This window comes from Hemicordylus capensis, chromosome 8 (assembly GCF_027244095.1).
Source record: "Hemicordylus capensis ecotype Gifberg chromosome 8, rHemCap1.1.pri, whole genome shotgun sequence".
Lineage (NCBI taxonomy): Eukaryota > Metazoa > Chordata > Lepidosauria > Squamata > Cordylidae > Hemicordylus > Hemicordylus capensis.
The window spans coordinates 3037085-3057671 of NC_069664.1; the positions used below are offsets into that span (position 1 = coordinate 3037085).

General features: G+C 48.6%; 2 protein-coding genes across 6 annotated transcripts in view; both read left to right on the plus strand.

The window, feature by feature from the left end:
• SLC23A2 (solute carrier family 23 member 2) overlaps positions 1 to 6668 on the plus strand; it is an 81953-nt gene extending 75285 nt beyond the window's left edge. For all 4 annotated transcript variants that reach the window (XM_053269509.1, XM_053269508.1, XM_053269510.1 and 1 more), the window contains one exon: positions 41 to 6668. In XM_053269509.1, the coding sequence (XP_053125484.1) occupies positions 41 to 273 (233 nt within the window). In that variant the 3' untranslated portion in view covers positions 274 to 6668. The remainder of the gene's footprint in view (positions 1 to 40) is intronic.
• A 7295-nt stretch (positions 6669 to 13963) lies between these two features.
• The window catches only part of RASSF2 (Ras association domain family member 2), a 50388-nt gene continuing 43764 nt past the window's right edge, over positions 13964 to 20587 (plus strand). For both annotated transcript variants that reach the window (XM_053270038.1, XM_053270039.1), the window contains exon 1: positions 13964 to 14098. The gene's annotated coding sequence lies outside the window, so the exon portion shown is untranslated. The remainder of the gene's footprint in view (positions 14099 to 20587) is intronic.

The following is a 20587-nucleotide window of genomic DNA, read 5'->3' on the forward strand; positions in this document are numbered from 1 at the left end:
CTTCTGATATGTTCCTTTCCCCCTTCCTTGTAAAATTCAGGGAGCCCCGAGGAAAGAGGAATCCGGAAATGGAAGAAAGGCATCGGCAAAGGCAGCAAAGCCATGGACGGCATGGAAACCTACGACTTGCCTTTTGGCATGGAGGTGGTCAGGAAGTACAAATGCTTCAGTTTCCTGCCCATCAGCCCCACCTTCATTGGCTATACCTGGAAAGGGTTCAGGAAAAGCAGCAGCTGCAGGAATTCCGAGGAAAACTCTGAGGCCACTGTATAGCCCTGGGCGAAACCTCCCCCTTCTAGCTGTAGTCACAGACACATCTGCAGTTCCTTGCTGGTTTTATTTTTTTGTATATCTGCATCTTAAATTCTGGAACCAGAGCTGAGACGGATTATAAAAAATAGCTTTCCTATGGTGGATGGTGATAGCTATCTATAATGTCTCTCTGTAGTTACATGGTGTGTTAGAAGAAGGAGGGAAAAAAATCGCTTAGAATGACTTGTTTTTCACACAGCTGCTGTTTCTTTGGGAAATTTCCATCCAGGTCTGAAATTGGAGAATTTCATTTCTGTGGACGTGGCACTTGAAGCAGGCCACGTCGTTCCAATGCACGGTCGATACATTCCTGTTTTTGTCGTCGTTTCAAAGCCCTCATAAGCCTGCGGCTACTTGTGTATATTGTCCTGGCAAACGAGAGCAGAACTTTCCAGGACTGGGTATGGAGCTGCAGTGCTGACAGTGGTGCCTTAGCACAAGTTTCTCCTCCGAAGAGCAATAGCTGAGTTGTGGGGTTTTCTTCCCCTTCCATTGAGCTCTCTGTGGCTCGCTGAGCATTTCTTAACACAGCAGCTGTGTAGAGATGGGGGTGGGGGGTGGGTGGGAGGGGTTGCCATGCCTCTGGCGGTTGTTCAGTTGCACGTTCCTGAACTGATGGCGATGATGCCTAAACAGCAGTTCGTTTAGTCAGTCCTTTATGTAATAATGACAATATTTATTAAGCGCCTAAAGTCACTAGTCCTCAGTAGGATTATTCGGATAGAATGGCCAGTTTGTCTCCAGATTTGTGCTGATCTCTGGTCAGACAGTTCAGGTCTGAACAGTCCTGCCAGTCCCCAAAGCAGCTTATAGTTGATGTCCCCCCCCCCCCCCCGGCCCCCTTCTCTGAGCTGAATGCGGAACCTTTTTAAGAATATACAAACAGGAGAGACACTATGTATGACATCACTGTCCGCTTGATGGTTTAACGGGTATTGGGGGCCCACAGTGGGTGCCATTCAGACTTTTTGTTTTTGTTTTCCTGTACTAGTCTCGGCTCTGATGTTACGTGGCTGTTAATGCTCATCATGCATCCATAATTATAAGAATTTATTCCTGTTTAATGTCCTTACTATTGCAAGTTAGTTTTTAGAAATCCGTGCTTTGTGTTATTCCAATGAGGCCCGAAAGGCAATGTTTTAAGCTATGGAAAGATTTGTTGGAGAGGCATGAGGGTCAGTGTTCTCTCCAGCAGTAGCGGCTGGTCCTAACGAGCTGGCGGGGGCGGAGGGGGGGGGGGGGCGTCGCAAAGGAGGCAGCTCCGGGTTGCTCTTCTCTCTTCCGGAACCATACAGCTCCACCTGACGAATAGCCAGCCTGCAGGCAGCGCGGCTCTCGGGCAGGGCAGGGAGAGAAGTGACCCAAGCTGCCCCCCCTCCTGCCCCGGCTCGTTAAGACCAGGCTCTCGAGGCCAGTATGCTTCAAGGTGCTTGTGTGTTGTGGGTCTTCTTCTTCAAGCAGATACTTGTTGTTGGTCAAGACTTGTTGTTGGCCAAGACTGGTTACTAGAGAGAAGCAAGCCAGCCTTTGTTGAACTCTGGAGTGGTTAGAGTTGGGGGAAACCCTGAGTTGCCCTGATGTTTCAGTACCAAATAGTGTGGAAGGAAGACAGATCAGTGGATGGAGTGTACTTGGGCACCTTTCCTGCCACTCCTGTGGCACTGCCCTCGTACAGCTTTGTTGCATCGGGATGACTTTTACCCTGAGCCTTTTCCCTGGAGAACTTTCAGCAGTTGGCTGTCTTGGAATCAAACGAGATATCATGGGAAACCGGCCAAAGAAAAATAGTCTTAAAATAAAAAGATTAATTTGGGGCTGGGGTGCAGTCGTTGGAGGACAAGAGACCTTCCCTTGAGGAAGTACTGGTGAGTTCCAGTTTATAACACTACGGCTGCAGTCCTTGGCACGCTTACTGGGAATCGGCTCCATTGAGTACAGTGGGACCTGCTTCTGAGTCAGCTTGTAGAGGAGAGGGCTGCATTCTTCAGTTTTCCATCTTGTATTTTATGGGCAACCAAAGAAAAGGTGGGGCGAAAGGAAACAGCCCCCTTAGTTGGCTGTGGTTCTGATATGTAAAATACCAGAGCCAGTTTTTCAGCACACACTGGAAAGGCAGAGATGGTGTGTCGATAAGGTTGGCCGAGTTCAGCGCACCCTTGTTTGGGTCATGGCCAATGCCTGCCCTGTCTGTCTTTCAGGACCCATTGCTTGTTAATGCAGAACCAAAAGGCCACAAAACCTGACTCCCTGTGCTCTTCATTAAGCTTGTACAGGAGCGACTCCTCCATGGATTGTGCCGAACAGGGTGCCTCGTATTGGGATGCAGCCGCCAAGCAGGCATCTGGCAGGACAGGTGTATCTCGAGCACCTAATCATGTGTTAGCAGCGGTAGCGAGGAAGATACCGGACTTCTAGCCAGATGGTGTGCATTGCAAATTCTCTCCAAGAGACATGAGGTGAAGAACTAGTTTGCACATCGCACAGAAGCAAGGAACTCCTGCTTCTTGTCTTACCTCTTCGGTAATGTGTGGTCAGGAGTAAATTCAAGTTTTAAGAATTTCTTCCTCGATGTAGGTTTTAAAAATTTGCAAAAGATGTAAAAATGATTTTAGTGGCATGGAACCAGATATTCCGTTTTTGTTTCCCTATTAATCTCTGCTAACTTGAAAGTCTTGATATGTTTTATTAGCTGCAGCTACCCTTACTAGAAATTGCTGAGAGCTGTTGGGGGAAAACATTGCTCGCCAGTTTGCAGTGTTTACAATTGCAGTCTGATTTACCAAACAATTCTGCCGCAGAAATTTTGATGAAGACAGATCTGCTCTGAGTGCAGGGCAACGTGTTAAGACCGAGATCTTAGTTTTCAGCAACCACAAGAGGGCATCATTAATGCTGCTGCTTAAGAAAAGGGTTGAAGGGCCTGGGTGGGCCATTGCAGTTAAAAGTACCTGCAGCTGAGCTACGGGTAGAGAGAAATGTAATGTGCACACTGCTTTGTCTTGAGAAGACAGTTGTTTTGCTGGGCACAGGTTGCAAAGCATGTGAATGGTCAGCTGTGAGGCGAAGCGAAGTCATGTGGCAGATCTTGGGTTGTCCGTAAGGGAGGCAGAGTTGGAGGGGAGAGTTCTCCCACTCCAGCACTTTTGAGCTGAAAGGTTGTGGGAGTGTTCAGTGCAGATTGTGCTCCCATTCAGTTCAATGTGGATTGTGCAGAAGAACCTACTACTAGACTGTGCCCGGTGTTAGGGTGTGGGGGGAGGAATCATCTGGAGTTTCCACCTCAGCCACCAACATGTCTAGGCCAGCTCTGGTGCTTATATTTGTGGAGAAACCTTCTGGATCCTCCTCTCTCTGGATCCTTCCTAAGCTTGTAAACTTCATTTCGGATGCTTTGGGGTGTGTCTTTGTTGCTTGTTGCCTCCTGAAAGAAAAAGGGTATATGGACCTTGTCTGCTGATTCACGGGCTTTGAAAGTGTTTATACTGAGCTGACCACAGTGCCATGTAAGCGTGGAGAGCTGTTTCAGATGCCTGCGTGTGTCCTGTTGACCTTGGTCATGGGCAAGGAGTAAAACCAGGGCAGTGGCCGTTTCAGACTCTCTCTTCACGTGTAGCTACTTTCCTTTCTGCCATCTAAACTAAATAATATCATCTAGAGAGGACTCTTAATGGAAAGGCTGAGGGAAAGCACTGACAAATTTCCATTAAAAGAAGTAAATATTTGTGATGAAAACATCACTGTATCATGTCAAAGATGTATAAACAGTATATTCAAAGCAAAATAATTGGGGGGTGGGGGGGGTCTGCTTTTGTATTTAAAATAAAAACCTATATTAATTTTCTTTTGTTAATTTAAGTACTCTGGCAAAGATGTTTGAATGTGTCTTATAAAATAATGCCTCTTGCATTTATATTTTACTGTTAATTTTAACTGTGGTTGACAAAACATATTATTCAATTGGACAAAGCTGCATCAGGGAAGGCATTTTTAAATTTACACAATTTGTTTTACACCGTTTAATACTAACTTTCAATATGGCAACTTTGTACATGAATAATGCAGTATTTTATTTCCATAGATTTTAAAAAATAAATTTAAAAAAAAAAAACCCAACCAGTAACATTTTCACCCAGGATAATTCTCACAGACTTCCTGGGTGGGAGTGAGATGATTGTCATGACAATGTCATGTGGTGATAGAATTTCTTCATTGACGAATTGCTAGCGATTGTGTATACTTTATTTACCCATGCTTATGTTAACAGAAGACAAAAAGGAATTCATCACCTCCCTCTTAAAGCAAAGGCAAAACACATTGATACACGCAACATAACTTCAGAACTTGCGACAGAAAATGTTGAACACGGAGCCATTCTGAGCATACGGCCAGGTGCACGGCCACCTCAGGTGGTGATTCTGGCCTCCTGACAGAGTGGCGGGGTGGGATAGATCCTGGCCTAAGGGAGGGCACCACTCATGGGGATGCTCTCCTTGGAGAGCCTAGTTGGAGCTCAACAGGAGCTGCACAGGGACACAGCTGTGCTCTTACAAATGCTCCAGCATTTTTTTTCAGTTCAGTATGTGTAGGAGAAATCCCCCATGGATTATGCCCAGTTAGCCAGTCTGTACATGCGTAGGGGGTTCTGTTTTGAATTGGGATGGCTCCAGCTGAGAACAAACTCTACCCCTTGGGATGCTGCTCAGATGGGAAGGTTCAGCACTCAGACCAAAGCATGTCCACTTCTTCTCCCAAGGGGCACAGATCAGACTCTGAGCTGCTACCATCTGCAAAGTGCCAACTTCTAATGGTGTGATTTGGGGCTGCTTCCCACACTGCAGTTTAAAGGGCAAGAAGTCTCCGTCCCACGGGCCACACCCTTGACTTGTGAGGCTTCTTTCAGCCCCATCCTGGCCATATCAGTGATGTGTGGGGTTTCTAGGAGATGTTGGAATGGGGGAGCTGAGAGACAACAGGGATAGGAAAGGCCTGGCATCAAAAGAGTTAGACCCATAGGTTTGTGGCCAGCTCTGTGTGTGTGGTGCTCCAAAGAGGCAGCTGCTGAAGTTGAGCATAGGAACAGGAGTATGTGCCTCCTTCCGACTTCCGCTGCTTTGCCTGCCTGGGAGAGATGCAACAGCCTGGTGAAGGTGCGTGCAGGAATGCATGGCGGACTGCACACGGATGAAATTCGAATGGGTTGCTTTTAAAACGAGGCCTGGCTCTCCACTCCCTAAGGCTCACGGCCACCACTGCCCTTGTTTAGATACCACGCCATGGCCTCACAGGCGACTCCATCTCTCTCGGGGCCCTGCATCTGTCGAGGAGCAAGCAGCGCCCACTAGCAGGGACTCATGGCGGGAGGACTCCCTTGATGTTTAAACTGTTGGGTGAGGAAGCAGCCCTTGGGTCACATGCCTCCATTCCAATGCCACAGGATTCACATCTCAATATGCATGACAGACCAGCACAAAATGAGCCCCCCCCCCCGCTTTATGTTCTCCAGTGGCCTTCTTGAACCAAAACAGCCCGCCATTAGCAATCGCCGGAAGGAGGTGCGGGGAAGTCCCTGCATGAAATAGAGACTCATGGTTTGCGTTTTCTCTTTGCATGGTGCATGTTGCGCATATCTAGCTTCTCATTGGGAAGTTTCTCGACCTGTCTGGGCAGAGGACTGCAGATGTGTTGGGGGGCTTCACATTTTGTAGTGCTTGATCCTTGGTCATTTGTGCTGTGAGGAGGCCACACTTTAGCCAGTATTTTGCTTCTGCCCATTGGTCTCTACACCGTATCGTGCTGGGCTGCTTTAAGTATTGAGAATTCATGTTCAGCTACATCCAAAACATTCCTGTCTGGTTATGATTTAATAGTGGGTGTGATTAGTCATCAGTACATATTTGATAGCAGAGAATTACCTTTGTGTGTTGCCTGTCATCTTTCCAAGTGAACCATCTTGCTGCCAATCCAAACTACTGTGTCCTTTTTGTTCGTTTTTTGGTCTGTTCATAAAAACTTTTGATGTAACAAATGCTTGACTGTTGTTTTTTTTTAGACAGTGGGGATAAATCATTCTTTTAATTTTATTTCCCCCCATGAGTTTTGTGGATGACTTTGACTACAGAATCTCATGGTACATACCAAGCTGGGTTTTTTCTTTGAGATGTGTAATTCTTTTACTGATATTTTTATGGATTTTGTTGTTTTTTTGGGTTTTTTCTAACATTGCTTTATTAAACGTTGAAATATTTAAGAAATATGTAATATTTGGACCAGATGTTGTGAATAATAGTAGATAAAAGCTATTTTATTCTGTATTTTTAAAGGCTGTTCAGTATAAATAAAAGCTGACATAGATGCAACTTTGCAACTGGATTGTGGTGGTCCTTTTTCAGATTTTTATGGCAGTGGCACATATAGAAATTTGCATGGATATGCATTAATGCTCTGTGTTACTGACTTTTGGGGAGTGGGGCAATGCCTGTGACCATTCTGATTATTTTATCTCTATTTTGTCTTTCAGCTTCATGGCAAAACACACAAGGTGGCTTAATATAGAGAGATACTAAAACCACTCTTAATAAATACCAATATAACATGCCATTTTAAAAATAACGTATTTTAATACTGACACAAGCACAAAATGCATAAGAACCAGCTGTGAAGCATGGATCACCAGCTCACCCCCAAAGTTACTCTTACCATACTTCCAACCTGATTTCTCGCTTCTAAGATGCTTGGGCAGAACAGATCTCTGATAAGTGCTTCCATGCCCACACAACGATGTGTCTGTCCTGCCTGCCACCCTTCTTGTTCTCAAAGATGACTGGAAAGCCAATACAACTTGTCCAGTTATTTCACATCACTCAAAACGTGGTACAGGCCTTCCAGGGTCACCGTGAGACTTGGTTACACTTACAAGTGAGTGCAACCACCTGATGTAGGGATGGGGCTGTATGTAGCTGGAGCAGCTGCTTAGCATTCAGAAGGTCCTGGGTCCAATCTCCAGGTAGGGCTGAGAGAGACTTCTGCCTGAAATCTTAGAGAAGCCCTGCCTATCAGTGTCGGCAATACTGAGTTTGAGGGACCAGTGTTTGTGTTCCTTTGCGCTTCGTTCTTCACATCCGGTGTCACTTTTCTCTTTTTGCCTTCTGCTGTGTCTTTGTTGTTTTGTTTTTTTATTAATGTATTACCTTTTTATTTGAATGCAAGCCACCTCGAGTCGCTTATGTGCAGAAACACAGGGTGTAAATTGAACTAAACTCATGTAATCAGTATTTAGATAATACGTTGGACAACTCTGCTTTCCATACAATATTTCATCATCTGTACAGCACCCGGGTTAAGTTGGTTTAAGGTTATTACCCCCCAAAGTGCAGGTTTCTGAGGACCGGAGAGAGTGTGGCTTGCTGGAGGACACCCAGGGCGTTTGTTGCAGAGGAAAGATTCCACCTGGGGATTTCCTGATTTTCAGTGCTTCCCCCAACACAGAAGTGAAGCTTTCCTTTAAAGAAAAAAATACCTGTTGATTCCAGTACCTTGGACAGCTACCTCAGGAGAAGCCAGGAACACAGACAGCTGACTCTTACTTTAAACCCCTTTAACCCCATCAAGTGCCAGTTTGGGACTTGCAAACCTCAGTTCTTTCCTACACGGAATCTTTTCGAGCACAACCCCTACATGGTGCATAATCTGGGGATTAAACATGCCGTAAGAATTTAGGAGCTGGATCAGACCCAAGATTCATCTTGCCCACTTCCCACAGAGGCCTTCAGGAAACTCCCAAGCAGGGTGGGAAATCAGTCCTCCCCTGCTGTTACCCCATTCCAGTGACACCAGGCAGTTCAGTGACATCATTGCCTCTGAACACAGAAGTTGCATTTAGCCAATGTGCTGAATCGTGACACACCATCTCCCGTGAACATGTCTCGTCTCCCTTTAAAGCAAAGCTTTCTGAGCTCGTGGCCATGGACACACCTTGTGGCAGCATGTTCCAGTGTCAGTCAAAAGCTGGCTCACCTAAATCTATTGTCCATCAATTCATGAGATCATGATGCCTAGTTCTAGTGGTTTGAGAGAAAATGAAAAGCACCTCCCCACCCCCACCTCCTTTCCCCATGGTGGATATATTATACACTTCTAGCATACGGTGGCCAGCCTGAGGCTCCCCAGCTTTTGCCGGACTATTCCCATCATTCCTAACCAGTTTATTGTGACTGGAGATGATAGGAGTTGTAGTCTAGCAGCAGCTAGAACACCTACGGCTGGCCATCCCTGGTCTATCATCTCCCCACATTGCACCCTTTCCCCCCACAAGGCCCCAAATGCTATTTCCCATAGTGAAGATGCTCTAACCTGCTGATCACTTTGGTGGCCCTTTCCATCTTGGAGTCCATGTGTTTAGTGAGTCCTCTTCCAGTGAACACCATGTTTCTCCATGTTTTGCCTTTTATGTTGCTAAGGTCTGTATCTGCTAACCAAAATCCCCCAACCTTACGTGATGTTTACCAGTCTAGTTGGATTCAGACAACTGAAACAGAAATAGCTGCCCTGGATCTTTCCCCCTTGACCTTGTTTCATATGGGTTACGACCAGGCAAAAGCCACCATCAAGCAGCGCATTATAGACACTGAGCACCAAACCGATCTCGGCAGGGTCCTGAACTTCCATATCAGTGATGGGCTTAGCAATTCTACCTCTCCAGCTGCATACCTCACCCAACTGGCCAAAACACAGAAGGGCCTCTCTTCAGCAGTGCTAGAAGGCCGTTCTAGAAGGACTCCATTTGCAGAGCGACTATGCCCCTGTGGCTCAGGGCAGATCGTAACTACTGAGCATGACGTTCTCCACTGTTTGTTCTACAGAGACATCCGCGCCTCCCTCATCCTTCCATTGCTATGCAAGGATCCGGGAAGTTCGAGCCATTTCTACAGCTCTTTGCTGCTTTCTGACTTCAAGCCTGACCGATCGCGTTGCCAGGTTCTGTGCAGCAGTGACCAGCATTCGTCAGCGGATGGTAGGCAAGCGAGACTTATCTGCCGTAGTTTGACCCTCCGTGACTCAGGACAGGCTCTACACTTGCTCACTCAATACTGATTCAATAGAAAGACAAACGCTCCTCCCTTTTTCTCACTGCTCCTTATAGTCTGGCCGTCATCCAGTTTCATTACTTCGGCTTTTATGTATTTTTGTCTTCTTGTGTCCGTAATCTTTTTACATCCCTTTTAATGCCTTTTATGCACTTTCCTGACTTTTATTACTTTCATGCTCTCATGTTTCTTGTGTACTTTTAACTATTTGATTGTTTTTAGTATTATTATGAACCTTAGGTACTGTGCCATACATATGTAATCACCCTGTGTACTTTTTATGTACTCTTATTTTTAACATGGAATCACCCCTTATACTTGATGCTGGTCTGTAACCATAATAAAGATTGATTGATTGCTAATCAAAATGCAAAACATAAAAATTTAAAAAGACAACTCTACCAGACTTTTTCTACCCAAGGAGAAAAAAGATCCTAAAACTAAGACCAGTTTCTTGTTTGGGATTAGGGATTCCCAACCTCAGGTCCCCAGATGTTATTGGACTACAACTCCCATCCTTCTTTGAGCATTGTGGCTGGGGGTGATGGGAATTTTGGCTCAACAATGGCCCATGGTTGGGACCCCCGGACCCAGGCAAGTGTCGGTTCTGCCCACTGTGCTAGACATCTTGGAGGTCAACAAAGGCCAGATGAAACTGTTCTTTTTCAGAGCGAAGTGTTTGATGGCTGGCAAAACTGCAGGCTGAAGTGAAGTTGCTTTTTCTGAGACAAAGGAAGCCTATTCTTCTCTTCCCCGATTTGCCTCCCTCAATTCATGAGGCGGAGCTTTGAATAAATTTTCCTTGCTTTATTAAGCAAGCTAATTGGTCTAGAGCAGCTGGCCTCTGCGTGTGAGCCAACCTTGATGCTCCCTAAAGTGGAAAGAATATTTGGGAGATTAATGTCTCCTGTTCTAAATGCAGGGAGATTCAGGACAGACAAAAGGAAGTACTTCTCTACATGGGATTCAGCGCCGTGGGATGTGACGATGACTGACATTTATATACTGCTTTTCAACAAAAGTTCCCAAAGCACTTTACATAGACAAATCAAAAATAGAGATGGTTCCCTGTCCCCAAAGGGCTCTTGATTTTAAAAGAAACATAAGGCAGACCCCAGCAGCCACCACTGGAGGGATGCTGTGCTGGGGACGGATAGGGCCAGTGGCTCTCCCCCTGCTCAACAAAGAGAGTCACCACTTTCAAAAGGTGCCTCCCTGCTCAGTTAGCAGGGGGTGGCCACCAATCAAGTTGGTTATTTTTTAAAAAGGATTAGTCAAATTCTTGCAGGACAGGGCAATCCATGGTTACTAGTCTCAAAAGCTGTATATTTTCATCAGGATCAAAACGGGCATGCCCCTGAAGACCAGGTGCTATGGCACCCCACCGGAAGGGGGCATTGCCCTCTTTCCCCCGCTTGGGGGCTTCCCAGATGCATCCCATAAGCCATTGCATGAAGTGGGATGCTGGACTAGATGGGCCTCCTTGGGCCTGATCCAGCAGGGCTGTTTTTATGATGTTCTCATTTTTCTCCTTGGTGAGCTCTGAGTAGGGCTGAGTACTCCACACTAATGTCTGGTTTTAAGAGTTCTGTACCCAGGCAATCCAAAATCCACCCACAGAAAAGCTGGATTCTGCAACCTGTATACAGTATGTAAACTGCAAATTTTGTCGTTTTTGCCTAATTTATTTGGCCATTTTTACTACGTTGCATCATTTATGCTGGTGTTGCTAGTTTTGTGGGCACTGGAGCTCCGCCCTAAGCCACCTCGCCTGCTTGTCTCGTGGTAATGAATGTGTATTGTTCCCTTTGCTTAAGCAGGGCCTGCCCTGGTTTGCATTTTGATGGGTGACCACATGTGGGCACCATCTGCTGTAAGATATTCTCCCTAGGGGATAGGCCTGGAGCTCAGTGGTCAAGTATCTGCTTTGCATGGAGAAGATCCCTGGATCAGTTCCTGGTATTTCCAGGTAGGATTGGGGAAGACCCCTGTCTTGAACTCTGGAAAACCCCTGCCAGTCAGTGTAGACAGTACTGTGCAGATGGACCAAGAGTCTGGCTCGGTATAAGACAACTTCCTATGTTTCTTTGTTCCCTGGAGTCTTATCTAGCCACCTCCTGGCTTCTATGAATTTTGAACATTGCCATAAGGACTAGAAACTTGTTGCTGCATGATATCCAGCTCTGCCCCAAAGAGCATGGCAAAAAACTATCTGTGCCAAGAAATGGGAGCCGTTGGGTCCCCTTGTTGCTTAAGATCAGTAGGTGTGATTTTTTAATAGCAGGGCAAAGGAGACCCCCATGGCCTGTTCTGTTGTGCCTTATTGCTGCTAAGAGATTTTGCGGCTAGTTCTGCGTCCTCATTTGGCTAGAGCTTGGTGGTGGTGCCCTACCTGACATCTCTCAAGGCTTGAGTTCAAATCCTGCTTTGTTGTGTTAGAAAAAGATAGTGTGCTTTATATCTTTTTGGGAATTAGAATCTGGAATTTGGCTGACTGTCCATGATGCTAGACCCAGGGTCTGAGAGTGCGCGTGAGTGAGCTGCCTTTGCATCTGCCTGCTGAACACCTCTATGGGCTTCACCTTAGACCTGTCCAGGCTGTCTGCCAGGTGAGCACCAGGTGCTGATGATGCAAGACAGACAGCCAACTTCACTGTTGTTTGTTCATACAAGATCATTCAGCTGTTTTACTTTCCTCTTGGCTGCTAAGGCCCTAAATAATGCAAGAATTAGTGGAGTTATAGATATATGTAAGTAATTAGGATCAGTTTGCAAGACCCACAATAACTTAGCTGGCTCTTTTGTTAGTGCTTGGAACCGCGATGCTGGAAGAGGCTTGTCCAAATAAAGTAATGTATTATGACTGTTTAATATTGCGCTGCAAAGACGAAGCCAAATTAATCACAACTGGAAAGCAGTCTTTTATGGTGAAAAGCAAAAGGTGGAATTTCCCCCTTGGTAATGAGATACTGGATATTGATAGCAGCCAGCATGCATATTAATAACAGTTGTTAATGCTTTGCAGGAACGTGGTTGAAGGGTGCCATATAAGAGTGTGCATGTGACAACTTCAAAGTAGTGCAAAATTCATGTCAACATGCATATTTAATGAGGGAAGAAACTGAGGCATGGTTACAGTTGGGGGGCCTTGTTTCCCTACTGTGGATTTCCTGAAATCAATTTGTTTCTGAAATGCCCACCCAAGGAATGAGGTATTGTGGGGGTGCGTGTGCGCCTGCATGCATGTGCGCCTGCGCCTTCAGTAACAAAGCTGTTTCTTCTTCCTCCAATATTGTTATTGCTTCCAGTCCCAACCACTGTACAGGAAAGAGAACTGAAGACACGCCCGGCCCACTGGTTTGCAGTTTGAGGCTTTCAGAAGGAGATGTTGGGTGTGCAGACTTGCAGTTCAGTAAAGCAACATGGGAGACTGACAGGCTGCTTGTGCCATGAAGCTCTTGCACAACTCCCCCCCCCCCCGCCCCAGGACTTCCTGTTCAGTTGGGCCTTGTGCTAAAATCTGCGAGCTGGTGCAGTGGGAAGAGGGCTGAGCCCGTGTGGGCTGTGAAACCTCTGCTTTGTGTACCTTGCTTCCACCATGAGTTCACCAGCTGGCTTGAGGGGGGCAAAGGCGTGTGAGCTCTGTGCTCCGGTCCCTTTCCTGCCCCAGAGAAGAGAGGAAGCTGCCTTCTACAGGGGCAGAGCTGGATTGTCCGCACTAACTGGCAGCAACTCCTGCATGCAAAGCAGATGCTCTGCCACTGAGCTATGGCCCCACCTGCAAGCTAACGTGCCTGTGGATGATGGGAGTTGTAGTCCAACATCAGGTTGTTGATCCAAGCTTGACAAATCCATGTTCTAAGGAATCCTGGGATTCCTTTAACATGGATTTGTGAACCTTGGATCAATCAGATGTGTCTGCGGCATGGAGAAAGTGTTATGTTGTTTGATGATGATGGTGATGGTGATGCGCAGCGGATGTCTTTTTGGATTTTCCACCTCTGCTCCCCTACGCCCCGCTGCAAGGCGAGAGGCAGCCAACCTTTTCTAAGGCAGTTGAGGGGTTGGAGGGCCGTCCTGCCTAGTGCATACACATTCTTTTTTTTTGTCTTGTGTGTGGGTATGTCGCATGTGTATCCCGCTTTCCCATCGTTCTGCTCAAGGCGGTTTACATAAAGTCACTAAAAAAGACACCAGCCCTCATGACCATAAGACTCAAAGCAAAGCAAAGCAAGGCTGCCGCCGCTGGTCAAGTAGATTGGGCAGGTTTCTGGGTCACCGTGCCCAAAACCTGCCAGACCTGTTTGAGCAGAGGCACAGGAAGACCGCGCGACTCCGCGGAGCGAGCATCTGCCCGCCCTGCCGGCTCCGGCCACGGGTGGGAGGCGCCCCGATCCCGCGGCAAGCGCAGCACGAGCCATCCAGCAGCATTGTCCGGCTGGGCTCCCCAGTGCCGCCCCCTCGGCCGAGGCGCGTCCAATGAGAGCGCAGGAGGCGAGGGGAGCTGCGCAGCGATTGGTGGCGCCGCGCGTTCCATCCTCGGAGGGGAGGGGGCTGTGGGGTGGGTGGGGGCGAGGCGGTGGCCGCTTGTCTCTTGCTGCGCTCAGGCAGGAGTTATCCAGCCTGCGAGGAGGGATCGGGGCCCGGCAGGCGCTGCGCCGTCCTTGCGCTCCTCCGGCTGCGCACTTTCCGCGCCGCGCACGGTGAGTCCCGCCCCCCCCGCGCCCTTTATTTTCGATTTTTTGCAGAAGGAGCTGCTTTGCCCGCCCGGGTTCTGCCTTTGCCTACCGGGGTCGCGGAGGGGAGGCTGCGCCCCCGGCCGGGGCATGGAGTTTGCGCAACAAAGCCCGCTCCTCGCAGGGCCGCCCCGGAGCCGGTCTTCCTGCAGGCGGAGGGCGTCCCGGGGCAGTCGAGCCTGGCTGGGGGGCGGGAAGGAAGACCCTCCCTCCCTGCCCACGCCCGGCTTGGCCCGCTGCCTCTTGGACCGGCCGCTCCCGAGGAAGGAGGGAAGCCGGGCTGTGAAGCGCCGCGGGGGGATCCTTGGAGCAGGATTTGGGGTGGCGAGGCGGGGGGAACCGGACTGGGACCTGCTGTGCGCCCGATCCTCGCTGGGTTTGCCCGGGGAGACCCTCTGCGGGAGTGGCGGTGAGCACAAGGGCTCCAAGCTCCTTCTGAGCGAGCCAGGCTGCCCTGGGCAAGTGCCGTGTGCGGCGCCTTCCGCCTCCTCCTCGCCCGGGCAGATGTTCACACGGGGTTGAAAGCCAGCCAGCCAGCCAGCCTCCTCTTCGGGCTCCTTCTCGGGCTGGCCCCGAAACCAGCCCGTGTTGCCTCCCCTGCGATTTGCTCCCGAGGAAGCATCAGTGGAGGGGATCGGACCCCATCCTGGCCAGGGAAGGAGTCCGCCTCTTGGCCACCAGAAGTTGGGAAGTCCTCGTGCCCCCGGAAGCCCGCGGGAGCTGCTGCGCAAGAGCCCCTTTCCGCGGCTGGTGCTGCTCGTGCACGGGGAGCTTCAGCTTCCCATCGGTTCGGGATTCCTTCGTGCTTCGCTCCGGGGAAGGGCATCTTGAGGGGATCCCTCGCGCCCCGCTGCCTTGCTGGAGAGAGAGCAGATTTGTGACCCGCGGAACTCCTGGGTTCTGTTGGAGCGACGGGATGGGGGAGTGAAGCGAAAGGACAGCCTGCTCAAGAAAGTCGGCCTGCCTGGGGGCTGAAGCGGGGTGTGGCTGGGGGGTTGTTTCCCTCTTTAATTGCGGGACACCCCCCCCCACACACACACACATTTCTCTATGATGTCCATCATGTTTTACCCACCATTACAGTGGACGGTCGCTGGTTAACCCCCTGGAAATTGATCGTGTCTTTCTGCTACTGGCCTAAGGTTTTCTGATCAGTAGACAATGGGGAAGTGGCTGGGGAGGCGGGGGGTGGGGTGGGGGGGTGACTGAAAGCGGAAGAAACCGAGTTTCACAAGCTTGTGTGCAGATGCTGCTATCTGGATTCTGAACGGCTGTCAATGCCTGTATGGGCAAAACCATTACATTGCAACCTTAATTTGGGTGGGTGAAGTTGCAGAATGAGCTGCCTGGTATCTCCCCCCCCCCCATCTGTTTGCATCTGACTTTTAAAGTCCACAGTCAGCACTTTGCTCCACTTTGGTCTGCCCTTGGTAATAGGATGTTTTTCATTCAGCAAGATTTTTTTGGGGGGGAGTTCTGCATCTATTTTCTTTAACCTTAAGGCCATGGGTGGGCAGCATCATTCATTCATTCATTCAGTTGATATACCACCCTTCCACAAAAGGCTCTGGGCGGTTTACACCATTAAAAAAAAGAATGACTCTTCAGTCATGCACATTCTGTGTCTGAGCAAAGAGGCACCTGGTAAAGTGGGGATTCTCTTGCGTTTAGCAGGAGAGCACCTATCCCTATCCAGTCTCAGTACAGCATTCCTCCAGTGACTGCTGTTTCTTTTTAGACTGTGAGCGCAGGGAAGCGTCTTGATCGTTGATTCCACACACCCCCGCCATGTAAACTGCTGTAAGCACTTGGTTGAAAAGCAGTGCGTAAGTATTTGTTGTCACTGTAGACAAGCGGTAATAATTTGTAGCTGTCCCTAGAAATCTTCTCCATGAGGATGGTTAAAGTATGTAGTCATTCATGCATTCATTTAATATATTTGTACACTGCACCAAAGTCACGTCTCTAGGCGGTTTACAACAAATATAAAAAAGACATCAGAAATTTTGGATCGTTAAAACTGTTTAAAATCACAATTCCAGTTAAAAAGCTTGGGTGAATAAGTGCCTCTTAAGAGTCTTCCAGAAAGCTGGCAGAGAGGCGGCGGCTCTTGTTTCGGCAGGGAGGGCATTCCAGGGTCTGTGAAGGGTCAGGCTCCATTCTGTGGCCCACGTGGCTGACTGTAGGTGTCTTCGGTTCGTTCTTCTGATCCTCTCCCATCTGTGGCTGCCATGCTCGTAACCCAGTGGGTCTTGCTAGCTCAGGTGAAAGGCAGATCAGTGAATGGGAAAATAACCCATCCTTCTGACGTCCGCCTGCTGGCCCGGCATCAATTGCCAAAAAGTGGGAGGACAGGAAAGGGAGGAATTCAACTCTCCCACTTCTGTGTGCTGACGTAACTGATGGTTCCGTCCATCCTTGGTCAAGCTCTGGAGTTCAGAGATGACCTCTAGGCCAGGGGTTCTCAAATCTGGTCCCCATATGTTGTTGGACTACAAACCCCATTATCCCCTGCCATGGTGGACTTTGTGGGGTGATGGGATTTGTATTCCACAACATCAGGGGACCCAAACTTCAGCACTCCTAGCCTGGGCAGTTGACACCATCTCTCCACAGTGCCCCGTTCCACTGACTAGTGCTCCTCCCCACCCACTGCTGGTTTACTCTGGAGCTGTGGTGGAGCAGGATGCTAGCATGAGTGGAGGAGGACTAGTTACAAATCTAGTCAAACCCGGCGGCCAAGTCTCCTTTTCCTGAGGCAGTGGCACCTTCTCCACGCAGGCTGCTGGAGCAGTTCCAAGGGAGCCTTTTTTGCCTCTTGGCCCCAGAGTGGGGAGGAGGAGACCCGGGAGGGAAGCCCGGTTGCAACTGACTTTGTGGATGCAGTTGTCTGCATCGGTGTTGACTTGGACTCCGGGTATTCAGAGGCAGCTCTGGAGGTGTCTGTGGGCCCCTCTTTTCTGGCTTCTATGGCCCCCTCCCCTTTCAGTCTGTTCAGGAAGGTGTGGGCAGGATTCTTGGAGAGGCGCGGCCCTTGCCTGATCAAGCCGCAATGCTGAGGCTGCCTTTCTAGAAGTATCATCCCTTCTCTAGATGTTACGATACCTCTTCAGGAAACGGCGTGTTTAGGGAGGCTTGCCGGGCGGTGTCACTTGGTTCTTTTAGATGCTACGTGAAGACCTTTCTGTTTGCTCAGGATTTTTATAATGGCTTTGCGGTTTTCTTAAGTCTTTTAAACGCTTTGTATTTTATTTTGTAATTTTTGTCTTGTGCTGTGATATTTGTCATGTTTTTCTTTGGATGTTGTTTAATGTTGAGTTATGAGCTGCCCAGAGGACAGTTTGTTATGGCGTGGCAAACAAATAAAGTGTGTGTGTGTGTTTTGTTTGTTTGTTTGTTTCAGGTGGCCCTCCATAATTTGCATGGGTTCTGTTCTCGCCTGTACGCACAAATCCAGAAACCTTGGATAACACAACCTGGAGTCAATGGGAATTGGCGGGTGTGTGTGTGGTTGGTTAGCTAAACAACAACAACAAAAAGGGCCAAAAGAGCAAAGGGAGCAGGAATAAGAAAAGGACCACACCTTATTCTCCAGATCTTCAGCAATGCCTGCCCCCCCAACCCCCCCCCAAATGGTTGAATATTCACCAAAAAAGATATCTTTTAAAAAAAAGAGCCACAAAATGGCTCCCTGTTGGAAAATGGCAGCCGGAAATGACATTGGAAGTCAATTCCAGCCACTCAAGATCACGGATAGGTGAATTTCGCCTATCTTTCTACCTGCGGATAATGAAACTGGGTCTCTAAGACCTAATTGTGGATACTAATTATGGATACCATGGCTATGGAGTCCATGGATAACGAGGGCCACCTGTAGTAGTATTCTTATCTACCCTTGCTTTTTGGGGGAGGAGGCAGTGGTTCACCCCTTTTGAGCATCCCTTGGGTGCCTCTGGTTGGAGTAATTCCCATCTCATGCGTCGTATCCAGCACCAGAGTTTCCTGGATGAAGCTGAGTACTGAGACCTCTTTCAGTTTGGATTTTGGCCCAGTTCGGGTCTGAAGCTCCACAGGGGCTGGCTTATGCTGAAGGGAGGGAGCTGGGCCTGGTTTATACTCCTGCATCTCTCAGCAGCGTCCAATACCACAGTCTCTTTTTGACTTGCCTTGTGATGGGATTGTGGGGGGCCATATGGATGTGGCTCCGGTATTTCCTGGGCAGGGGCTTGGTCCCTGGGCGTGGTACTGGGGGACTTCGGTCCTTCCCTGTGGCCATTGGCTTATGCCAGGGGTTCTCATGGCCATTGGCCATTGAGGTGGTGGGCTGAGAAGGGTTGTAGCCCAACCACATCTGGGGACCAAGCTTTGAGAACCCCTGGCTTATATGGGTTCGGTCTTGCTTCTGCTCTTCAACCCTCTTGAAGCCACTGGGTGCAGTTTCCATGGGACTCGGGTGGAGGTATCCTCACGATCCGGTGCCCAGCTCTCGCTCTTTCTTTCTGGTTTTCCTCTAATCCTAGGAAAACCGTAGAAAGCCCCAGAATCCTACTTGGTGGTCAGGCAGGCCTGGGTGTGGAACAACAGGCGGAAACCTAATCTAGATAAAACAGAAGTGCTCCGTTAACAGCGCAGTTGGCTGGTCTGGGGTTGAGTGTCTGGCTTGTCCTAGATGCCAGACTGCAGCTTGAGTGTTTGCCCACGGGGCAAGGGACTTGGAGTGCCTTTGGCTAGCTTTTACTGGGACCGTCGGTCAGAGTGCATGGCTCTGATGGCCTTCCACCTGCCCTGGTTTCCTGACTGTCTCTGGGCTCATCTTGGGTCTTGCCTATCAAGCCCTAATGCAGAGCTTGGCCATTCTCAGGGGCCCACTGACATGGTGCCTGGGGATATAAGCGTGACACCTGGGCCAGGTGATGGATGGATGTGACCTGGAGTAGGAGTGAGCAAGTGAGATAGAGAGAGGCAAGCCAGGTGGGAGCCTGCTGCCCCCATGGGCTATGGGGCAGTGGTGGGGGCCAGAGGTAAGTCCTCCCCCCTCATGGAGCAGCAAGCAGTCTGGCTCCTACATTTGGGCTGGCTTCTAGAGACAAATCCAATCTGTCAAGGCCTGCTGACTTGGATCCTGGGTGCTGGAAAGATGGTTTTCTCCCCGGTGTAACTCTTGGGTGCTCCATTCAGCATCTGAAGTCCTGCTCCACTTCCTTGCACGGCAGATGTCTACAGGGATCTTTGCCCTTCTATGCAATAACTTTCCAGCCTGCTCGTACCCTTGCAGTGGGCTGTGTGGTTCTCTCTCTCTGTTTTTGGTATTTGTTTGGGGTTTTTTCCTTCTTAGTTTTTCCCAGTTGATGTTCTTTCCTGCAACTTGATTTGAGTTCTTTTGGAAGATAAAGCAGGTCATGCATTCTTTAGAAGAAAACAAACAATGAACAAAATTCCCTAGTATTTGGGCTTGGGGGGACCCAAATTCCTGTAGTTTGTTCAAGGAGTTAGCTTACCAGCTCCTGTTACGAAGCAAACTTTGTCTGCGTGTATTTGGGGCAGGAGGCAAAAAACCCATCACATCCTCAGCCTTCTTTTTAATTATCAAGATGCTATGCACTACATTCATACTTAATCTCACCATTCTATCTGTTGTGGAAAGTACTTTCATATATGAAGTCGAGAACTAAAGACTTTCTCACCACTGGCTGCTTAATCCTTTTTGAGCTGAAAGACGAGAAGGATTGAATCTGGGATCTTCAGCCTGCAAACTCTCTTCTTGCCAGAGAACTCTAGACCCTTTTACAAGTATTCCTAACTCTGCAAGGGTCATTCTAAATTAGTGACACACATCTACAAATCTGTTTTGTTCTGATTACTTCCATTCATTCATTTATTCTTGCCAACTTCTGAAATCTTAGGCCAAGTAAGAATACGGTGGTCTGAAGGCATATGACACAGCCCCCTTGGTGAAGCTAAGCAGGTCTGGGTCTGGGCAATTCCTGCATGGGAGAACACCTGAGAATCCCACGGATTGGAATTCTGTGATGGGAGAAAAGGCAGAAATAGCTGTAGCAGAAAAAAAAGCAAAGCACTGGTATTTAAACAGTGTTTGCAGAATTAATTATTACTACATACTACAAGGCCTAGAAGAGGCTTTCAATAGAGGAATGGTTAAACAGTGTCTGGGAAATCCTGATAATGTTTCACCAAGCATTGTCCCTTGAGCCCAGAGAAGCATCTTTGTTCGCAAGCAGGCTCCTTTCCTAACCTTTGGAATGGGAGATCTAAAACAAATAATGGAGCTGATTCGTTATGCATGCTAGTATAATGGAAGGGCTTGGTCCAGAGTCGTAAATTCAAGCTTGTAAATGACCTCTTAGTTCTCTCTGCACCTCTGGCGAGTGAAAGCTGGGTCCAGGCAACCAGAGAGGGTAATTTCTCTGAACTGGAAGAGACTTCAAGTGCCACAAA